Here is a 22537-nt window from a genome sequence, read left to right as displayed (position 1 = left end):
AGGATGATGATTGTGAAGATTTCTGCTTTCATGATCTCTTTTCTGTCTCACATTTATTTACTACACACTGAATTTACTCTCAGGCAGAAGAGAGATTTTTCTTGCAGGTGGAACTATTTTTCTCATACTGTGGCACCGAGCAGGAAGCATTTACCCACTTTAAGGCTCACATCACTGAAGTAACCTGTACGTACTAAAACGAGATAAATGGAGGATGTAGTGAATGTTTAAACGTTGGAAGATTTCAGCGGCTATGCTCAAAGATCCTGTCATGTTTGAATAAAAAGAGAAGTACTTGTGAATAATAATGCTGTAAACTTAAAGCTCGTGTCTGGAGTTTCCGTTTGTTTTCAATCTATGTATCATTTTTTAACAAAGCTTAAATGTGTTAGTCTAGTTCGATACTATAATATAATGTTAGTATGACGCGATATGAAAATTTATTCCTGAGCTCCGCCTTCCTCTCATAGACCCCCATGTTATTCCAAAAAGCGCCGGTCGCTGCCGACCAATCAAGTTCGAGCTTCAGCTTTGTCATGCTGTCAATCAACGGTTACGCGCACAGCAAGCAAGCCCAAGCAGAGGTGGGCGAGCTACGCACTACGCAACCGCGCGCACATTTGTTTTGCTTGTGGAGGAGAGAGCATCAGGGATCAGCAACTTCCAGAAAAGTTACCAATCCCACGGCTTGTCAGGCCAAGAGACTGCAGGACGTTTTTTGGCTCGGGGTGCTCGCGTCGCTCCCCGACCACGGCCTCCATAGCCCGCCTGACGGCTTCGTTTAGATGCCCGACCTCTGGAGGAAGATGTTGGGGCGTCTGGGACATACTCTTCGTCAGAGGAGTCATGCAATTCTGAACTCTAGATAGAAATAAATAAGCAATGTAACACATATACACGCGTAAATGCACTAAGTTTGATAAACAACATCATCGAGAGGGATACACGAGTGTAATCACATATTGAAACTTTACTAGTTCGTCCTAGCAGATTCATGTTATTTTGGTATTAGGACAAGTTAGACTCAATACAGAGGGCCAGTAGAGGGCAGAACCACGCCCTCTACTGGCGAAAACCCTATCCTCCCTATACAACTGATGCAACATGTATCAATTTTGATCATCCTACGTATCTCCCTTGCTACTTGATCTGCTGACCTGTAACTCCACAACTGAGCAGGGGACCTTAGACTGATCTTCAGTCCCAAGTTTGATTATCCTGACTTCAGCACTTGCAGAGATATCGGAACGGACATAGCCACATACATACATACATACGTACTTACCCAGCCAGTCAGATACCGCACCGAATGCAATAACCCCGCTGATGTTCATCAGGTGTGGTTAATTAATGAAACTTTTTAATCTGTAGATTCCTGCTCCACCAGCTGTGAGTCTTCCCCATTTTATATATGAAAGTCCAATTTTTTACTGACCCGTCCATCCACCCCATCTGGTTCGATCAGATTGGCCTGAAATAACGGTCATGGTTTAGGTTAAAGGGCATTTGTTCTTTATAAATGCAGTCGGAGACAGAAAACAAGCAAAAAAAGCAAACAAAACAAACACAAATAGAAAGGGAAGAAAATCCAATGTTTTACTGACCCGTCCATCCACCCCACCTGGCTCTATCAGATTAAGGTTAAAGAAAGGTCATGGGAATAATTGATTTTTTAACTTTGTTCATGCCAAAAAAACGTAGAAAGAAAAGACAGACTTCCAGGAGGAACTTTTTACTATTCAGAGAACATTTGGAGATTGTTTGGTCCATGATAACAAAAACAGAAAAAAGCAACATACAAAAAATGTTTTCCAGATGTTCACGAGGTCTTAGAGGACAGAACAAACATTCCTATCATGTGATGAATTAAAGTTTGAACGTTTTGTCCCCAGTAGTCTGAGGATTTTTTGGGTATGTTGTGAAGGTAAGACATTGTTAAACTTTCTTCTAGAAAACATTCCTACAATGTTGCATAACAACAAAGGAGAATCTTCTTAAGACAACAATGATTTCACAACATTTTTAGAATTCATCCTGCCTTTAAAAGGACAGGGAACTACAGGAAGACTTCCTGCTGTGGACATTACTAGAACTTTTCCAGGAAATTTCAACATTGTAGCATTAGCAGAACGTAAAGAAAACCTACAACCCACAATTATAGAGATACATAATTATATATTATATTAGATATATTACCTTACCTTAGATATGCTAGGTTTGACCTTCTAATGCATTGAATCGTACGACTCTAGCAGCTTCTTTGGGATCCTTGCAAGACTTTAAGTCCAGTTTGTAGACTTGGACAAGATCCTAAAGAGCCATTTTCTGAATGTTTTTACTAAATAATTCTGACTTGCTAGATTTTTTTCTGCTGTATTTTACATTATGATGTATGTGTGCTGGAATGCACCTTCTGTTTGTTTGTTTGTTTGTTTGTGGGCGGGTTCCTCATCACCTCCTCTCAGCCTCCTGATTGCATCTCGTTATCTCATCACACTGCAGCACTTAAACCCTGCATGTTTCTGCTCTGCGGTCGCTGTGCTCTCTGGCCTTCCCGTTTCACCCTCTGATCCGACCAATGCTTTTCGACTCTCGGATTAACCCCGTTCTCCGGGTGCCTCCGGTCCATCGCTCCTTCTGCTTGCCTGCCAGCTCATCTACCTCCAGTAAATCTCCAGAGCTTCCCTCCATCCTCAGCTGCTCTGCCAGCAATCAGCTTCCCTGTCACTCTCACAGCAGCCACATTCACTCCTCGACCTTCTGCCGATTCCTGCACCTCCACTCACCTCCAATCCCCAAACACTCTACAGTAAACCTCACTCAGATTCTTCCCATTCACTGCAATAAACTATCCCACACAATTACCTTCTTACACGAGAAAAGTGCAGCTATGTTTTGAGGGAAATAGTATCATAAATTCATTTCTAATCAGCGTATTGTTTCTATACATTTTACAGCTTCATTTTGCTCGCTTTACGCCAACCAATCACATACTAGATGGGGTCGGACTTCTCTCCCTGAAAATGGAGGAGTAGGTAAAGATAATTGAAAGTTTATCTTTTAACGAACATTTTTGCCATTTTTGTTAATTTCATGTCATCAAAACACTGAACATCATCATACAAAGCATCTCCACATCATGATGCTACCACCACCATGCTTCACAGTAGGGATGGTGTTTGTGATGATCTTCAGTGCTTGGCGTCTAGTCTAATGGACACAAAGCTCCATCCTGGTCTCCTCAGACCAAAGAACCTTCTTCCAGGTGTCTTCAGAGTCTCCACATGTCTTCTGGTGAACTCTAGTCCAGATTTAATTGGAGCTTTTTCCATCAGAGTCTTTCTCTTTGTCTCCATGAAGCTTTGACTGGTGAAGAACAGACAACAGTTGTTGGATGAACAGTCTCTAACATCTCAGCTGCTGAAGCTGGAACTCCTTCAGAGGAATCATCGGAGTCTTGGTGGCCTCCCTCTCTAGTTTCTTTCTTCTCGGTCTCTCAGGTCTTGAGGACGTCCTGCTCTAGTCAGATTTATTCATGTTCCATCTTCCTTCCATTTCTTAAGGATGGATTTAACTGGACTCCAAGAGATCTTCAGGAACTTGGAAATGTTCTTGTATCGTCCTGACTGATGCTTTTAGACAACTTTTTCTCAGAGTTTCTTGGTTCTTTAGTCTTCATGGTGTAGTTCTATTCAGGAGTTCTGATCCACCAGAGACTGGACCTTCCAGATCCAGGAGTCATTATCCTACAATCACTGAGACACATTCACTGACCTCAGATTTACTGACTGTTGACTTCTAGAACCAGCTGGCTGCAGCTGAATTAAATCTGTTGAAATCTGTCTTCAGTTTGACATGGAGTCTTAGGGTTTTTTTTATTTTTGTAAATTCTTAATATAAAGGGAACAATTCCAAGTGGGATGAATACTGAACACTGAATCAATGTGGTTTTTTGTTATTCAGTGTGTTTACAAAATCCTACTCTGTGGAACAAAATAAAACTTCTTTTGACTGAACTTCTTGACAATATTTCCACTCCTACTCACACATGACTATTTTCTACAGATCCACTGGGTTAAAGTGGATGTGGTCCACCGTTTTATCTACCTGTTGCCATGGTGAAGTGTTTTCACATTTTCTATTGTCAGGGTTTGTTGACTCAAAGTTGAGCCTGAGACCGGAACAGGCCTGGGGTCTCGCCGGCAGCAGGACAAAAACATCATCACCCCGTCACCTCTGTTATCATTACTACTTCTCATCTCACAACATTTCTGTCCGTTCCTGCTCTCGCTGTGACTCAGGTTGTTGTCTGGGTTTATATTTAGCATGTCGCGTCCAGTCACATCGAGTCACCGAGTCCTTTAGAACCTGCAGGTTGCTCAGAGACGAACACATCAGTTCCTTCCAGCGACACCAAACCCCAGCAGCTTCAAGGACGCATCGGAGGCCATCAGCTGATCCGTTCACTGATGAATCTGGACCAACTTTAACTTTATTATTAGAACTCAGGTTGAATGGACTCCACCAGTTTGTTCAGGTTTAACAAGCCATGTTCTCCCAGTATTCCTAAGATCGTCTTGCAATGATGCCAGAAATGTTTCTCAGGCTTCAGGTTCCTCACTAAACGCTGCAGTTAGCTTCCCAGCTGGCAGGGAACGTTCCCTCAACATTAAATAACATTACCTACAAGTTTTAATAATGTATTTTAAAGATATGTCTAATCAAATGTCAAAAAAAACATCAGTTAATAAAATGATGTAACAGCAACATTCAGAGGAATAAAGAACGTTCTCAAACCAACATTCTAAAAATGTTTTCCAGGTTTTCTCAAGGCATCAGATTAATTTTATAAAATGTTCCTGTAATGTCTTGAACAAACAAAAGTGGAACATTCTTGGGAAGGTTGTTGAGGGAACGCATTAGAGAATATTCTTCTGTAAAACATTCTGACAGTGTTCCATGATAACAAAGGAGGAACGTTCTCAAGCTCACATACAAAAAATATTTTTCAGATGTCCACAAGGCCTCTGATGATTTTTTTAAACAAAATGTTCCTGTAATGATGGAACATTCTGCCTCCAGTGTTCTACAGATGTTTGGGTTCTTTTGTTGAGAGAACACATTATAGAATGTTCTATAAAACATTCACATAATGTTCTGTCATACCAAAGAAAGAACGGTATCAAACCAGCATTCAAAAAATGTTTTCTAGATGTTCTCAAACCTCAGGTGTTATCGAGGCCTCAGACGACAGAATGTTTTTTATAGAACTGTTTCTGTAAAGTGATATATACTAATGTTTTTGAGAACACATTATAGAACAGTGCATAAAATGTTTCCACACTGATAAACTAAATATGTTCTTAATAGAACATTCACAAAATGTTTTCAGGGTGTTACTGAGACCCCAAATGACAGAACGTTCTTTAAAATGCGTTCTTGGACTGCGATATATTAACAAAGGTGGAACATTCAGACTGCAATGTTCTGAGGATGTTTTGGGGACGTCATTAAGGTAACACATGACAGTAGAATAATGGAATAAAACATTCCCACAATGTTCCATGATAAAGATTTAGTTTTGAGAACATTAAACATAAAAGTCTAACAAATATATCATTTCCTTTGTTATCCTGTCTTTTAGAAGTACTGAAAACATTGGTAGTACTTTGCAGAACTTTCTGGGACTCATTTGGTCTTCTTATTCAAGCATTGGGGTGTTTGGACTCATTATCTGCTCCAGAATGAATCTTTCTCCACAAAGATGCACACCAGAATCTGGAATATGTTTCTGAAGAATGAAGTTTTGCTTCTCCTTGGTCACAGTGGAGTAAATGCGCTATATATTAGTCTACTTCAAGTGTTTGTCCTTGTTTGTCATCTTGAGAAGCAGTTTAGAGAAGCTCCTCATCCTCTGAGATGCCACTAGACAGCCTTCTTTGGACAGAACTTCTTCTAATTGGAGTCTAGCTTTTATTTTCTCTCTCTCAATGGACAGAGTTGGATGTATTGATCTTCTGATGTTGTGCTCACTTTTGGTTGCTGATCCTCTTTGGATATAATTGATCCACAAAGTGCTTTAGAGCTCCATACACTACCTCCTTAAATCTTTCACTCCAGCCATGACTTGGTGCTGAGAAAACCTTATTATTGTTCAGAATAATAATCTGACTTCTGACTCTTTCACGTAGTTCTGATGCCACGTTTCTTATGGTGACCGGCTGTCATCTGAACGCTGCTTCAACAGAAGACAACTCAAGAAAAACTGACCTTAATACAAAGGAGCTAACATGATCACAGGCAGAATCAGAAATATTTCTTCTTTATTTTACACATGAGAATGTTTTGTGCTTCTAAACCCTCAAACTGTCTAATTAATGATGTGAAATATGACAGACTTTAGATATTCTCTCAGACTGAGTTTGCCGTTTACATAATTAGAGTCAAACAATTATTGACTTTGCTTTTAATTTATTCAGCAAATATTAAAATTAATGATATTAATATTAGTTTAAAAGAAACTTTTTAAAAGTTTTAAAGGTAGTTTCTTATATATGAGGAATAAAATTTTCTAAAAACAATCTCTACTTGATCATAGGTTTAAGGATGACTGACGAACATACAGTATGTTGACCTGGCAGCATCATGATGATAAGCATGGTGGTGGCAGCATCATGATGATAAGCATAGTGGTGGCAGCATCATGACGTGCAGCACGGTGGTGGCAGCATCATGACGTGCAGCACGATGGTGGCAGCATCATGACGTGCAGCACGATGGTGGCAGCATCATGACGTGCAGCATAGTGGTGGCAGCATCATGATGTGAAGCATGGTGGTGATTACATATTCATAAAAAGACAGTCCATTCTGATGGGCGCTCTTCTTTATCTCATTGATGGCAACTAGTAGTGTGGCTCCTTCAGACACCAGAGAGCCTGCTAAAATACAGTAAGCTCATAACAAAGATTCAATTGGCTGCGGGTGAAGCAATCCCATAATGCCATGGTACCAAGAGAGGCCCGCTCCCATCATAAAAATGCCCACCCCGCTGATCAGAGAGGCGATGTAGCGCATGTTGGAAAAGCCGTACAGGTGCACGGCGTCGGGGTTGCGGACCGACTGGCTGATTCCCAGAGCGAGCAGGGCCTGGTTGCAGGTGTCAGCCAGAGAGTGGATGGCTTCAGAGAACATGCTGGCTGATCCAGTGTAGACCCAAGCCAGAAGCTTAAAGAAGAAATTCAACCCGTTGATGCAAATAGCAACCATGACCATCTTCCCCGGCCCTTGGAGAAATGTCGTCCTCTTGCCTGATCGTGGCTTAGTGTTTCCCCAAAAGTCTTTGTATTCCTTCAACAGCTGCTGATTCCGAAAAATATTCTCTTGGTATTCTCTCTCCACCTCTTTCCTGAGTTTTCTCTCTCGGGCAGCATCATGACGTGAAGCATGGTGTTGGCAGCATCATGATGTGAAGCACGGTGGTGGCAGCATCATGGATTTTCCTCAGTAGTCACCTTATGTCAACCCTGCTCAACTTTTTTAAAGTCTGAGAAAGGAAAATGGTCCTAACGTTTTTCTAACAGAAATTTGCTCCCATTTGGACTCATGTTTTTAAATCAAGTCCAACGCTGATGCTGCAGCATCAACCATGGTTGAGGAGCTCTTCAGGGCTTCAGTTCATCTCAGAGGTTCTGGATGCGGTAAAAGTCAGAGATCTGTGCAGTTCTTCCACACCAAAGGAGAAAAATACATTGTTTTCTTTATAGAAGTTGCTTTGCGCATGGACTGCAGAAAGAAAACACAATAATCTCAGTATTCGAAGCAACAATGTCGTCAAAACTATTGCTGTGTATCTGCAGTATTAAGATGGATATGAGGGATTAATGTGAGAACACAAAATATACTCTTGACTGTAGTATCACAAAACTGGTGTTTCTCAGCTGCTGGGTGAGTATTTGACTGTGCCTTGCTGCTCTCTGGTTGTCACTGGAAGAACTGCAGCAACATCAGCACACTGTGGACTAATCAATCTTCCACGTAATGTTCAGGAAACATCTCAAACAGCAAGTTAACCACCTAATACATTCCAATCATTCATTATCAACTGTCATTAAACATTGTGTATGCATATATGAGTGTTTGTTGCTTTAATTTATATGCAGATAATTCCTCATTAATCTTTAGAGAATCCACAAACTATACTCAAGTAAAAGTACTGCTACTCCAATGACGGACACAAGTATTTATGGTCGGTTTGTGGAGAAATATCACATTATCATAGCCATAATCTCCAACATGAACAGCAATGCATGTAAATATTAAATTAATATTATAGAAGACAACATTTTTGACTACATCCGTGCTTTCCTGTATTGTTTCGTAGTATAATCTGGGAATAACAGATCAGACATCAAGGGAAAAGAGAATTTTATCACACTAGAAAACAAAACCTAGAGTTACCGAAAATGCAGAACCATTTTTTGAAAAAAATTCCACCTTCTGTTTATGTTGTGGGTCAATTTGGCAATTCCACATCATGATACTGCCACCACCATGCTTCACATTGGGATATTGCCACTGTGCGTCACATCGGGTTGAAAAGCATTGAAATAAAACACAAACCTAGATCCACTAAAATTCATACCATTCATAGTATCTACAGACATGGTATGAACTGTAGACCCCATTTTACTCACAATGTACTGATCTCTAAAATAGCTTTTGCAGTTGTGTTATCATTTTTGTCACTTCTCTGTGAAAGAAGAAAAGCAAATATCTGAAAACTCGTTATGTTGGGAAACTTAATTGACAACACTTCAGACTACTCCAAGAACACTGTAAATATTCCTGTTTACAGTCTTGCTTTCGAGACTACACTGCTTATATATACAAAGATATACATGTATATAAACCATCTGTCCTGTTCTTAAGGAAATTTACACTACCGTTCCAAATTTTGGGGTCACTAAAAATGTCCTTATTTTTGACAGAAAAGCATTTTTTTCATTTAAGATAACATTAAATGTATCAGAAATCCAGTGTAGATATTGTTAATGTGCTAAATGACTACTGTAGCTGGAAACAGCTGATTTTTAATGGAATATCTCCATAGGGGTACAGAGGAACATTTCCAGCAACCATCACTCCTGTGTTCTAATGCTACATTGTGTTAGCTAATGGTGTTGAAAGGCTCATTGATGGTTAGAAAACCCTTGTGCAGTTCTGTTAGCAGATGGATAAAAATGTGAGTTTTCATGGAAAACATGGAATTGCCTGGGAGACCCTAAACTTTTCAACAGTAGTGTGCATCTTTCTTTGTTGGGTGCATTATTTTTCTCTTACTTTTCTTGAGGCTTCATGAATGTTGACAATCAGTTCAGTCGCACACTGTTCTCCAGCACTGCATACTGTGTGGATGCACCACAAAGTACTCCTAACTGGTATTAATACAACAGACACACTCCACAGTCCACTAATGCACTGACCTCAAACCAGCTAACAACAACATGTCCGTGGGAGTGAAGTGTGGCTGCTTATTGGCACATGCTGCCTGCTTTGGACTATTGCTGAACACATTTCTGTTTTTTTTTCTTGGTGTGTGGGCAGTTTTTTTTTTGCCAAGAACAGACTGTCACAGCCCTGCAGGAGACACTGTTCCTTCAGTTTCACACACAAATAAACAAATAATGTGCCGGATTCGAGCTTCCTGGAGTTTCACACAGTTATGCAGCAGCAGCGAGTTCACTGATGGAGGACAAAAGAGCAGTTCAGTGTTTGACTCTGGTCTTAAGGTTACACTCACCAGCCATATGTCTGATGTTAGAGCACATATTGGTGGTGTGGTTGTGTGGGAGGTGATATGTTCTCCAACTGAACTGCAGAGTGTCTTTGTTCTGGGTAAAAATACATCCACATAGAGCTGCAAACATGTTATTAACAGGCTTTAGAACAGAGAAAATGTCAGTAAAACAAATAAAATAGTAGAAATGTCACTCAAATGTTGAGTGACTCCAAATCACATTGACTCATTTTTTTTTTTAATTGCACAGTACCTATGCTAGGATTTTTTAAATTCTAAATATAGTCTGAGGAAGTTGTGCAAAAGTTGGTTTGAGAACATTCTTTCTGTATTATCAAGGAATGTTGTCAGGATGTTTTATTGAAAAGCAATCTGTAATGCGGTTCCTCATAAAGTATAGTATAGAATACTACATATAATATAGTATAGAACAGCAGAGCACAGTATAGGATATAATACTATGTATAATATAAAATAGTATAATAATATAATATTGTAAAGTATAGTAGATCATAGTGTAGTATAATATCAAATAGTATAGTATAGAATAATACATATAATATAGTATAGTAGAGAATAGTACAGCATAGTATAGGATATAATACTATGTATAATATATTGTGTAATATAGTAGATCGTAGTGCAGTATAATATCAAATAGTACAGTATAGTATAGCATAGCATAGTGTAATATAGCATAGTATAGCATAGCATAGCATAATATAGCATAGCATAGTATAGCATAGCGTAATATAGCATAGTAGAGCGTAATATAGTATAGCATCGCGTAATATAGCATAATATAGCATAGCATAATGTAACATAATATAGCATAGTATAGCGTAATATAGCATAGCATAATACAGCATAGTATAGTGTAATATAGCATAGCATAATATAGCATAGTATAGCACAGCATAATATAGCATAGTATAGTGTAATATAGCATAGCATAGCATAGTATAGCATAATATAGCAAAGTATAGCATAATATAGCATAGCATAATATAGCATAGTATATCGTAATATAGCATAGCATAATATAGCATAGCATAATATAGCATAGTATAGCATAATATAGCATGGTATAGCATAATATAGCATAGCATAATATAGCATAGCGTAGCATAGTATAGCACAGCATAATATCGAATTGTATAGTACAGTAAAGAATACTATGTATAGTATAGTATAGTATATACATTGTACAGTGGTATAGTATATGCATAGATCCCAAAGTACAACCGTAATGCAACAAAAGTCAGTTCAGCTGTGCAATGCAGAAGGTCCTAAGAGAACCTGTGAACACCTCAGTTCTATCTGGTTGTGTTCTGCTCCCAGTGTGATAACACCCTGTAAGAAACCAGGTTGATAGAGGGTAAACATGAGCTGAAGCACAGCTGCTGCAGTGGTGAGGAGGTGCAGGAGGAACTGCGCTACCAATAACAGGAGGTGCGGAGGTCATCCATGAAAATGACACCATGAATAATTCACTGTTTACTCAATTCTGCACCGGAAAAACAATATGTGCATCTGACTTGACACGAGGATTATCTGTGGAAACTGGTGCTGTAGTCTGTGTACAGTCAACCTCTGCAAGATTAGACTTTACCGAAGCGCATGAAAAGAAGCCTGACAAATATTGATAGCACATTGTTCGGTCAGAAGAATCCAAAATAAATGAGTTCAGGCAGATGGCATTTTTAGATGCACCATGAATGCAAGGTTTTCTACCCAAATATTGAATGAATAGATGTCAAAAAAAGTTTGGCAGGAGAGAAATTTTCCACCAATCCAAACACAATCCAACTGTCACACCAGTTTCTAAAGAAGAGAAAAATAGAAGAAAGAAAACACGATCCGGCCAAGTATGTCCCCTGGCTTTAATCCAACAGAATACCTGTGGAGTGTTTTCAGGTGGAACAAAACCCTTCCAGCAAATTGAAAAGAACTGAGTGAAGAAAGACAGAGCAGATTTGTAACACTTGGTTTTTATCTGTTCTTTCTGCAGGAATCAAAGCGGAAACATCGAACGTTTAAAACTGAACAGCAACATTACTTTTCTCAACAGTCTGGGCAGCAAGTTTCAGTAATATTTCAATTTCTTACACAATATTTTATAAAAATGTGTACCATTAGTTTACCTCCTCTGAATCCTTTCCAGTATTATTTCTTACGTTTCTGTTCAAGTCCTATTTTAGCTTATCTATCTTTATTTGCAGTCATGTATCGGACTTGGAATCTTGTTTTCTGAGCAATATCTGACAAATTCAGGATTAATAAACTTCATCTTATCTAATCATATATGACGAGATTCAATCTGTTGTCGAAAACACAGGCAAACCTGGAAAATGTTAAAAATATAAGGCTGTTTTCTTTTTAATTAAGGTTTTACAGACTTTTAATTAATTTATTGACCTCGCAATCAAATCACGTCCACTTGCCAGCGCTCCTTTGTGATTTCTCCAAGTGTTTTAAACTTTGACAGGGAACAAAAAACAACTGAATAATCCAGCCTTCATGTAGAGGATCCTCATGGTAACAAGAAGTGGATGTGCAGCTACAATCAAAAGAAGAAACGGCCGTTCTCACACTTAAATCGTGTGTGATTTTATACATCGTATTTTACATCTATTAGCAGATGCTCCATTGCGATTTCTTCATGCATCTTAAACTTTCACACAGAGCAAAAAACAACTAAATAATCAAACTTTCATTTTGGATTTAGGTCTAGAGCTACAATCAGCAGAAGAAACAGTCGTTTTCAGTCAAATCGTGTGTGATTTTATATATTTTCTAATTATTTTCTATGCATCTCAAACTTTCACAGAGAACAAAAAAACAACAAAATAATCCACTTTTATGCTGAGCCTCATCATGGAAACCAGGTGGGTCTGCAAGTACCATGAACAGGAGAAACAGTCATTTTCACAGTCAAAAAGCTTGAGATTTTCAATGTTATATTTTGAATCTACTAGCAGGTGCTCCCTTGTGATTTCTCCATGCATCTCAAACTCTCACAGACAACAAAAACAACCAAAAAAATCCAACTTTCATGTGGAGGATCCTCATGGTAACAAGAAGTGGATGCAGCTACCATCAGCAGAAGAAACAACAATTGTCAAATCAAATTGTGCGTGATTTTCCACATTACATTTTCATCCATTAGCATTTGTTCCTTTCTGATTTTTCTATGCATTTGAAACTTTCAGAGAGCAAAAAGCAAAATAAATAATCAAGCTTTTATGTAAAGGAGCATCGTTGGTAACAAAAGATGGGTCAGCAGCTACCATCAGAAGAACAAACAACAGTTTTCACAATCAAATCATGCGTGACTTTATATATTATATTTTGTGCCCACTTGCCAGCGCTCCTTTGTGATTTCTCCAAGTGTTTCAAAGTTTCACAGGGAACAAAGAACAACTGAATAATCCAGCCTTGATGTAGAGGATCCTCATGGTAACAAGAAGTGGGTCTGCAGTTACCATCAACAAGAGAAAGCCGTTTTTACAGTCAAAAAATAGGAGATTTTCAATATTGTACTTCAAATCTACTAGCTAGTGCTCCCTTGTGATTTCTCCATGCATCTCAAACTCTCACAGACAACAAAAACAACCAAACAATCCAACTTTCATGTGGAGGATCCTCATGGTAACAAGAGGTGTGTGTGCAAGTACCGTCAACAGAAGAAACAGCCGTTTCACAGTCAAATCGAATATGATTTTATAGATTATATTTCGCATCCACTAGCAGGTGCTCCTTTCTGATTTTTCTATGCGTCTCAAACTTTCACAAGCACAGAACAACTAAATAATCCAACTTCCATTTTGGATTTGGGTCTGCACCATCAACAGAAGAAACAGCCGTTTTCACAATCAACTTGCATGGGATTTTTATACTATATTTTGCATCCACTAGCAGATTCTCCTTTGTGATTTCTCCAAGCATCTCAAACTTTCACAGAGAAAAAACAATGAAACAATCCAAGTTTCATCTGGAGGATTCTCATGGTAACCAGAGGTGGGTCTGCTGCTAGGACCAACAGAAGAAACAGACATTTTCACAATCAAATCGCATATAATTTCATATATTATATTTCACATCTCCTAGATGGTGCTCTATTGTGATTTCTCCATGCATCTCAAACTTTCACAGAGAAAAAACAACTAAATGTTCCAACTTTGATGTAGAGGATGATTATTGGCGTCTAGGTGGGTCTGCGGCCACCATTAACAGAATAATAAAGAGCCGTTTTCACAATCAATTGAGTTTGACAGAATTTCTTTAAAATGTCAAAAACAGCATGTATATCACCAAATCTGAAGGAGAAATTATTTACTAAAGATCACTGATTACATGGTAAGAATTAACAACAACACAAACCATGCAGTACTGATTACACAACAGCACCAGGCAGGAATGAAGTGCAGCATTACTCCTCTTCAACATGTTTTTTCACCTTCGATACTTCACTGTTTCCTCAATTTTATCCAAGAGTTGTACATTTTCTTTGACCTTACATCTTTCTTTAACCTTATACTGACTTCGCCTGCAGGCTGGTGAGCGGGAAAGTCGGTTTTCGTGACCTTCTCCTCGTCGATTTCAGACTGAATCCAGTTTTCTGAGGCTCTGCTGGGTTTTCTGCGCTCGTCTCATTCGTTCCTCAAAGAAACTCTGCTGGTGCTGGTTCCTCTGATCCAACTGGACCACCCACTGCTGCCTCAGTCTGCACAAACAGACAAACAGGAGGGAGGTAAAGAATTAGGAGGTGTTTTTCAGGACGAAGACAGCCCTCTAAAAAGATAAACAAGGGTTAGCAACACAACACTGTGATTTATGATACAATAAGAAAAGATTCTGTCAAGACAATCACAACTACAGAGTTATGTTGATGCAAAGTAGGAATCCAAAGAAAGCTTTGGGGAAAATGCCAACCCAAGTAGAACAGTGATAATACTTAGAAAAGAGAGTAAAATGCTCAAAATATGGAACCAACTGAACTGGCATAATTTACAAACTGTATGCAACAGAGTGAATGTCCAATGATTCAATCATTTTATATCACTTCTACACTTCTAAGTAGAACACTGGAGTATTTCCTCTTAGAAAGAATCAAAAACAAATACTTTAGAAAGACTATATTGACCATTTTCCCCCAATGCCACAAAATACACATGTAATCCCTGAAACAAAAGTCAGAAAATTAACTAAATGAGGTACAACTGTGATTTCCAATCAACCTAACTGCAATGAAAACTCCTATAAACTGACGTATAAACACCAGAATTTTCTCCATTTTGGACATTTGGACCATGTCTGTCTTTGTCCGCATCATGGCTCCATATAATAATTGCTAAAGCAAGTGAAAAATCAGATTGTGAGGTTTCGCAAAGATGCATTTCATTTCATTTCATTTATTAATTTCAGGCTCACGACCATTTTTGGTTTGGAGCACAAACATTTACATAAAACAAAACAAAACATGGCAAAGTATATTACTTTAACAGAGGTAGGACATTTTTCAAAAAGGCACCGAGCCTACAGATAATATTTGTATTTTCGTTCTGCATTAAATATATAAATTTAAACATAGAAGGATGCCTTACATAAAAATTAGGTAGGTATTGTGTCCTGTAACGCACAACATCGGGGTTCACACATTCAAACAGTAAATGAAATTCATCTCCAAATTTTCTTTCATCGCAAAGGTTGCACAAACGAAATTTTTTATCTATTCCTTTATAACGTCCAACAATTTTTTGAAGTCTGTTGTTACCGATTCTTAATTTGTAAATGGCTTGCCTGTAGTGTCCGTTCTCACACAGTAGATATTTCTCCAACTTAAACACTGTTTTGAAAGACGCATACACATCACAGGAAGACATAGTTTGACATTCACTGAACCACTTTTGTACCACTTTTGTATGAACTGGTCTTTCAAAGTTCGCTCAACAGCGAGTTTAAGCCAGTGCAAACGACACAGGAAGATCAAGTAAAACCTCAGTGAACCACAGCGTCAGCAGTAATCAGGAGGCATAGAAGGAGCTGTAGTACAGTGATCATCCTCCTAGAATGACTCAGGAAACTGTCATATTTGCACAATCTAGCTGTGGAAAACAGACGTCAGATGTATGAGAACTGAAATAGAGGTTATCAGTGGAAATCTGAGTTTCTTTTGAGAGAAAAAAGAAGTGTGTAGGACACTTCAGAACATCAACTTTTATGAGCAACATCCAAGAAAAATAGTCCTGCTTGGTTTTCAGAACAAAACTAAAAGATGAAAAGTTGTTAAATAACAGGAAAACTGGGGCAAATGAGACAGAAATTAATTTGATCATAAAGTCCAGCATGTTTGATATAAACATGGTTAGGACTGCCACAGTGAATGCATAAACCTGACAGTGAAGAACAGAGGTGAAAGTGTGATGATACGGAGCTGAATGAGTGCAAAAAATGATATTTATAGATGAATGTCTGAGGATAAACCAAAATACTGGCCAACAAGATGAAGCAGAGCATGAGAACCACAACACACCAGTCCAACAGAACCCAGTAGAACATGTTTGGGGTATTTTAAAGAGAAAAGTAGCACAAATGAAGAAACAACAGATCACTGGTATCTGAGGGCGACTGACTCATTGACGAAGTTTGACTTATGAAGTATGAAAAGACATCGAGCTCAAACTCTTGATTTAGCAGCATAGTTTGTGTAACACGTATGATTCAATAATTAATAATGAAAATTAAGAACAAAAATGTACATTACATATATGCTAATACAACTATCCCATAACACAATAAATCATTTTAAGAGCAGGACTTGTTTGCTTAGATACGGCTTCTGGAACTGGAGGAAAACCAATGAAACAACACATTTCTTTTTTTTTACTCAACAAAAACACTTGACGTAAATCAAGGAAAACAGCAAATACAGTCAATTAAACGAAAAGATTAGAGAATAAAAATAAAACAGAAAGTATCCGCTTTACGCAAACACATTTCAACCCTTTAAGTTCACAAAATAATCAGACCATGCATAAAGTTCACATTACTAAGTCCATTGAAGATTCTCTAAATCTCAAGGAAAAAAAGAATAAAGAGGGCAAACTGTTGGCACAGTATGTTCCTACCACCCAAGCAGTCATGCAGCCAGGCTTTGAGGCCTGCACCAAGCAGGATTTGCAGGGTTTGGTAGCTCACCGTCATCAAGCCTCAAAAAAGGCCGAGCAGCCCATCCTGAGTGGGGTCAGTCTGTCAGTCAGTCCAGGTTCCAGTCTTTTCCAGGTCTGAAAACACAATGTTTGCTGCGAGCTTCAGCTTGGCCATGTGCTCCTCCAGGGTTTGGTCTGACTGACTGCATGCATCAGCTCAGCTGCACAGGTGAAGGGCGGGGCCAAGGTGTGCTGCCATTGGCTTGCTCACTTTGACTGACAGCTTGATGGCCAACAAAATTATTTCAGTGTCCCATTTTAGTTGGGTTACATGTGTAAAATCTGGTTAGTGTCAAAGGCTACAATATGAAAATGAACATATGTGAACCCCCACATGTTCTTTAGACTTTAGTTTACATGGAGCTTTTGAACATTTTGGTGCAGTTGGGAGTTGCTTTAGACAGTAATATGGATATTTTATAGCTGCAAAACAATGATTCACACGAGCTAAAAGATTTTTCATTAAACATTTAAAGCACCGTTTAAGCCAACAACATTTGCCCCAGGAGGGAAATTACAGTCTTTTCATTCCCATTAAAGCACAACAGTTTCGCAGCAGATCTAAACCTGGTGATGCAGAAAGACTTTCCTGTAGGGCATATCTCATCGTTCCCTGGTACATCTACTACAGCAGACAAACCTCTGTATTAGTTTAAAGCACAAAGTTAAAGACGTTTAGAGACCATTGAGAGTGTTTCTGAGGCCGGTGTTTCCCCCGACACCAGAACTCCCGGGCTTAAATGAATCGTGCAGACATCCAGAGAAACTCGATCTTCAGTCATTGTCGAGGATAATCATGTTACGGAAAAAGTCGAACGTTGTGTGTTTGTGTGAGAGTGTTTCAACTGCAAGATTAAAGTTGTTGTGTCTGTGTTAGCTCGCGCCCGTCTGTCAGCACGTTCTGTCCGTTAATCTGCCTGTCCGTCCTCGGATATTCGCGCTGATCTCCGGGATTCAGACGTGAAGCCGAGCTGCTCTAATCAACATTCTCAGGCTACTACGTGCTGACAGACGGACGAGCTGCAAACACGACTCCGGCATTTTCCCAACTAATCGAGTTACGACGCAGAGAGACGGACGGTAATGAAGTTCGTCCCTAATGTTCTTTTCTTTTTACCCTTCATCCGTCTTCATAAACTGTTTATCAAAAGTTTCCTCAAAGAACAAACTTTGCTTAGAATTTCATTAGAGCTCACAGAATCTGAATGTCACCCTGAATTTGAATAAATGTTTCCAAGATGATGCATAAAACAAGAAAGAGTACTTTCCAAAAACACAGAAGCTCAGTTCTCACAGCTTCAACAGCTTTGATTACGTCAAGTTTGATTAATCCATATATCATTGTTCTTTTACCTTAAAGCCAAACTGAAACTACAGTCATCTTTACTTTCAAGTGAACTCTGCATGTTTTTTATGTTTCAAAAAGATGAAAATGTTGTTTTTGAACTGTAGGAACAGAGTCAAGACCTTGTGGGCGAACTTCTGATAGTTGAGAAACTCATGAAGTGTCTAAAATTAACTAGTGTTGACTTGGAATGCAGCAAACGTTACACCCAAATTGGGTAACAACTTCTGTCTGTTTGAATTATTGTGATGAAAAGAACTATTTTTGCACAAGTTTTCCATTAATTGAATCACAGTCTTCTATCAGTCAAAGCTCCTGAAGAAACTAAAACTCAAAATTCTGCTCTGTTGTTAATACACTTTTGGGTAAATGAGTAGAAAACTCAAAATCTATTCCAACAGTTGAGTCTAAATGTCTGAAATTACTAATAAAGATTCTTCTGTTTATTTCAAATTCAACAAAAGTTTTAGAACAAATCAGATCAATTTTGACAATTTGGTGAAAACTTAAAATTATGAATAATCTTAGTATTTGGTTGATCACCAAATGTCGTAACTACACGGCTTCATTCAGTGGTTTTGTTAGCATACAGATCAACAGGTTTGAATCTGAACAGTCAGAAAATTAGCTGGAAATCGAAAAAGAGACGCTTCTTGCAGCCGACTTTAATCCAAATATTGTTCAGGTTAGTTGTTCAGTGTCAGTTATTACAGTGATCTAGCCATGCAGCATCAGTTACCATGGTGATCTAGCAGGTTAAAAGAGATCCTCCTTAACGACACTAAAAACACTGATTCTTCTCGCTTCACAGCATTTTCGGTTTCAGGTTGTTGTCCAAAGCACCACCACTTCCAAACCGACTCTTCCCTTAGAACATCGATGTGTTGTAATCTGTAACGCTGGGCCATTCGTATTTTACCAAAGTTGACATCAAACCCTGAAGCGGAAATCTGCTTCTAGACGTCAGAAAACTAATTTTCTTCTTAGCTGTGATTGTAATCAATAAGAGTGGCAGGAGAAACCATATTTCTCCCATTTTAGCTTCTCTTTAGCAGCTGTAAAACATTTTCTATTGCATCTTTCCTGTAAAATCCGAAACAGAAATAAGCTATCAGGCTTAAAACTTTTCCAAAATGTATCATTGAAGCTGCTCAGGAGATCCCAACTATCCTTTAGTTTTGATGCTATACAACTTACCAGTTTTCTCTTTACTGTAGTTTGTTTGCAGCTCTGCATGTTTCTGATCTCATAAATTTGAGTTTTTTTTCTCTATAAAACTACAAACCTCCAGCAGCAACCTTCCAGACTTACTAGTTAAACTCCGATGTTTCTGTTTTCCTACCGAGCCAAAGCGCTGCTCCTTTTCCGAGCCTCCTCTTCATCCATCTGCTCGCTGTGTTCAACGATCTTCTGCTCCCAAAACGTCTTCAGCTTCTGTTTGTCGTAAATCCGAGCTGCGCTCATCTCCTGTAATAATCAATAACAACAAAAGAACGACTTAGATGCAGGAATATCATCCAAAAAAAAGATGAGGAAAGTTTTTCTGGTTTTTACTTACTACTGTTTCTCTTCTTCCTTGTTTTCTTTACTGTCTGCTTCTCTAATCACTGATTCCTCATCATTTCTTTCTTTCTTTCTTTCACATCTCTTTGTGTTCCCACTCTTGTCCTCTTCTTTCTCTTTTCCCATCCTCTTTATCTCCTCTTTTAACTCCTCCCCTCTTTTCCATCTCTGTTTCTTCCTCTCTCTATCTTCCTCTCTTCATTTTTCTGCCTTTATTCCTTTCACATCTTATTTTTTTGTTATTTTTCACCAGTTTCTTTGTAAATTCAAATCCTACTGTATCATCTAATGTTGCATTTTCTTCACTTCTACCACTTTCTCTTTTGTGTTCCTTTTCTGCTAAATGAAAGTAGGGCGACCTCTGCTGGTCATCATCATGTATTGTATATTAAAGGAACAGTTACTCTACATAATGCACCGATACATGAGTCTTTTTGGGCTATAACAACCAACAAACTACACTGAATCAAGGGAGTTAGCCTTTTCTCTGCAATAAAGTTGAGTTTTATTGAGCAAATTGAAATCTATAGTCCAGGTCTACCTCATCGTCTCATACCAGCTGCAAGATGTGCAGAAATTGTCCAAATTGTGAACAAGATACAGAGAAACTTCCACTTCTTTGCTTGAGACATCAACTCATAGTGCAGCATCAAACTAGAAATACAGAAATTCTCAACCAGATACCATTTTTCAAAGATAGCAGTTCCTGGTACATTCGATGGAGACGTCACCTGTTGCTACCAAGATTAAAATGGATGTTGTTGAGTTTTTACTACAGGTTTTGGTGGTATTAGTGCTTATGAAGCTTGGTTTAGCTTTGGTTGAAGTAAAGCTATCAACTTTTGTAGACACTTTCCAGATCTTGCTTGTACTTATTGGATTTTAAAAGTCTCTCATGTGTCTCTTATTCAAAGGTTGTATAGGTCCAGGTCTACCTTATAGTCTCCTATCAGTTGTCCAGAAAATCTCCAAAGCAAGATATGCAGAAGTCATCCGAATCATCATTTATACGAACGAGATCCTGAGATACTTCAACTCCTTTGCTTGGGGCATCAACTCCTAGTGCAGCATCTGATGAGAAATGTAGTCTTTTTGTTATCAAGCCACAACCAGATACCATTTTTAGGGGTTACAATTTCCTGGTACGTTTGGTGAAGACACCACTTGTTGCTATGATGACTAAAGTGGATGTTGCTGAGTTTTTACTACAGGCTTTGGTGATATTGGTGTTTATAATGCTCAGTTTTACTTTGGTAGAAGGAAAACTGTCACATTTTCCTCTCATCTTATTGGATTTTAAATGTGTCTCTCCTCCAAAGGTCGTTCGTTTTGGCTTCACAGACGTATTTCCAGGTTTTGATTGTCCGGATGGGCGTTCTCTTGTCCTTGTCATCTGTTCACAGTCGTGTTATCACACTATACATACTGACACCTGCACACATCACTGTACATCCAGTCACAGATGTCATACGGCTTAAACAAAAGGCACCAGGATCTTACCCACAGCTTATCTGCCTTTACACTCCCAGTGCAGCACAGTGTGTGTTTGTGCATGTATACGTGTGTGTTTATGTGTCTGCTCTTTTGCCTGTATTGACAACCCGTCAATAAACACCTGGCGGGTTTTCAGTGTTGGAGATCTGACGCAGCACAGTGTTAAGTTTGAAGCCATTTGGATGAGCGGTTCTCGTATTTTTGGCTAAAGGTTGCAACTCCCAACAATATACAATGTGCCTTTGACCAGATGCACTCACCCTGTCACATACATGGACTATTTGAGGAGCAGATTAGTACTTTTAGTGGCTACACCTGCAGCATATTAAACAAATATTGGGAAGTGTAGAATGGTCTGACTGCACCAAACTATTATTGTGCTGTAAAGGGAAAACAAACACTCTGTCTTGCTTGTATTTCTTTTAACCAATCAGAGTCAATAAGAGTGAAGCTGAGTGAGGAATATTTCAATGTTTGCTCAAAATAGTGAAAGATTTCCATGCAGGGAGACCAATGGCGTCTTTAAAATGGATAATTCAGCACAAAAAACTAGCATGACCGCCTGAATGCATGATCGAAATCGTCAGCAAAACTTTCAGCGTGGTAGGATGCTGCTCGGAGGTTGTTGCTGTTTTTCACAAAGAAGAAAACTAGGATGAAAGATGGAAAGACAAAGCTAAAGAATAGGGATAATATGTTGTTTGTATGTTGTTATGTAAAGGTAATATTTCACACATATCTTTACTAACATCTGTATTTTATGCTATGAAACGTTAAGCAAATCAGAGATGGTTGAACTAAATCTGAGCCCTGAAACAGTCACTGCCAAGTTTTTAAACTCACCACGGTCCTCATAAAGACAGTCCTCCACTCTTATTAACACCACAGCTGTTGGACTTTAGCCGGATGCTAATCCAATGATAATGAAAAGCACCAAGTGTTAGTGTTCCCCGAGCTGCTAATATAGTCTAACAGCAGTTTAATGTCAAAACAATGACATGATGGACACGTGATCCACTATCGTGAATTTATCTGCCTCCTTTTAGGTACAAAACTAGAGTCCTTGTTATGTAAATATTCAGTTTTACTGAGTTAGGTTCATACTTCGGTAAACTTGGGTAAATGT

General features: G+C 38.7%; 1 protein-coding gene and 1 long non-coding RNA gene across 2 annotated transcripts; both read right to left on the bottom strand.

Annotated features, from left to right (window-relative positions):
* Positions 1-6846: 6846 nt before the first annotated feature.
* LOC127534242 (zinc transporter 9-like) lies at positions 6847-7439 on the bottom strand. Its single transcript, XM_051948860.1, has one exon. The coding sequence runs from the start codon at positions 7272-7274 to the stop codon at positions 6957-6959; it is 318 nt and encodes a 105-aa protein (XP_051804820.1). The 5' UTR covers positions 7275-7439; the 3' UTR covers positions 6847-6956.
* A 5132-nt stretch (positions 7440-12571) lies between these two features.
* Positions 12572-20231, bottom strand: LOC127534243 (uncharacterized). The gene is made up of 3 exons (XR_007942278.1): positions 19913-20231; positions 19697-19821; positions 12572-14524 (listed from the first exon to the last, which is right to left on the bottom strand). It is a non-coding gene; the product is annotated as an uncharacterized LOC127534243 (long non-coding RNA).
* Between the last annotated feature and the right edge of the window lie 2306 nt (positions 20232-22537).

Source organism: Acanthochromis polyacanthus, chromosome 5 (assembly GCF_021347895.1).
Source record: "Acanthochromis polyacanthus isolate Apoly-LR-REF ecotype Palm Island chromosome 5, KAUST_Apoly_ChrSc, whole genome shotgun sequence".
NCBI classification, from domain to species: Eukaryota; Metazoa; Chordata; class Actinopteri; family Pomacentridae; genus Acanthochromis; species Acanthochromis polyacanthus.
The sequence above is the reverse complement of the archived record's forward strand: the minus strand, read 5'-3'. Positions and strand labels throughout refer to the sequence as shown.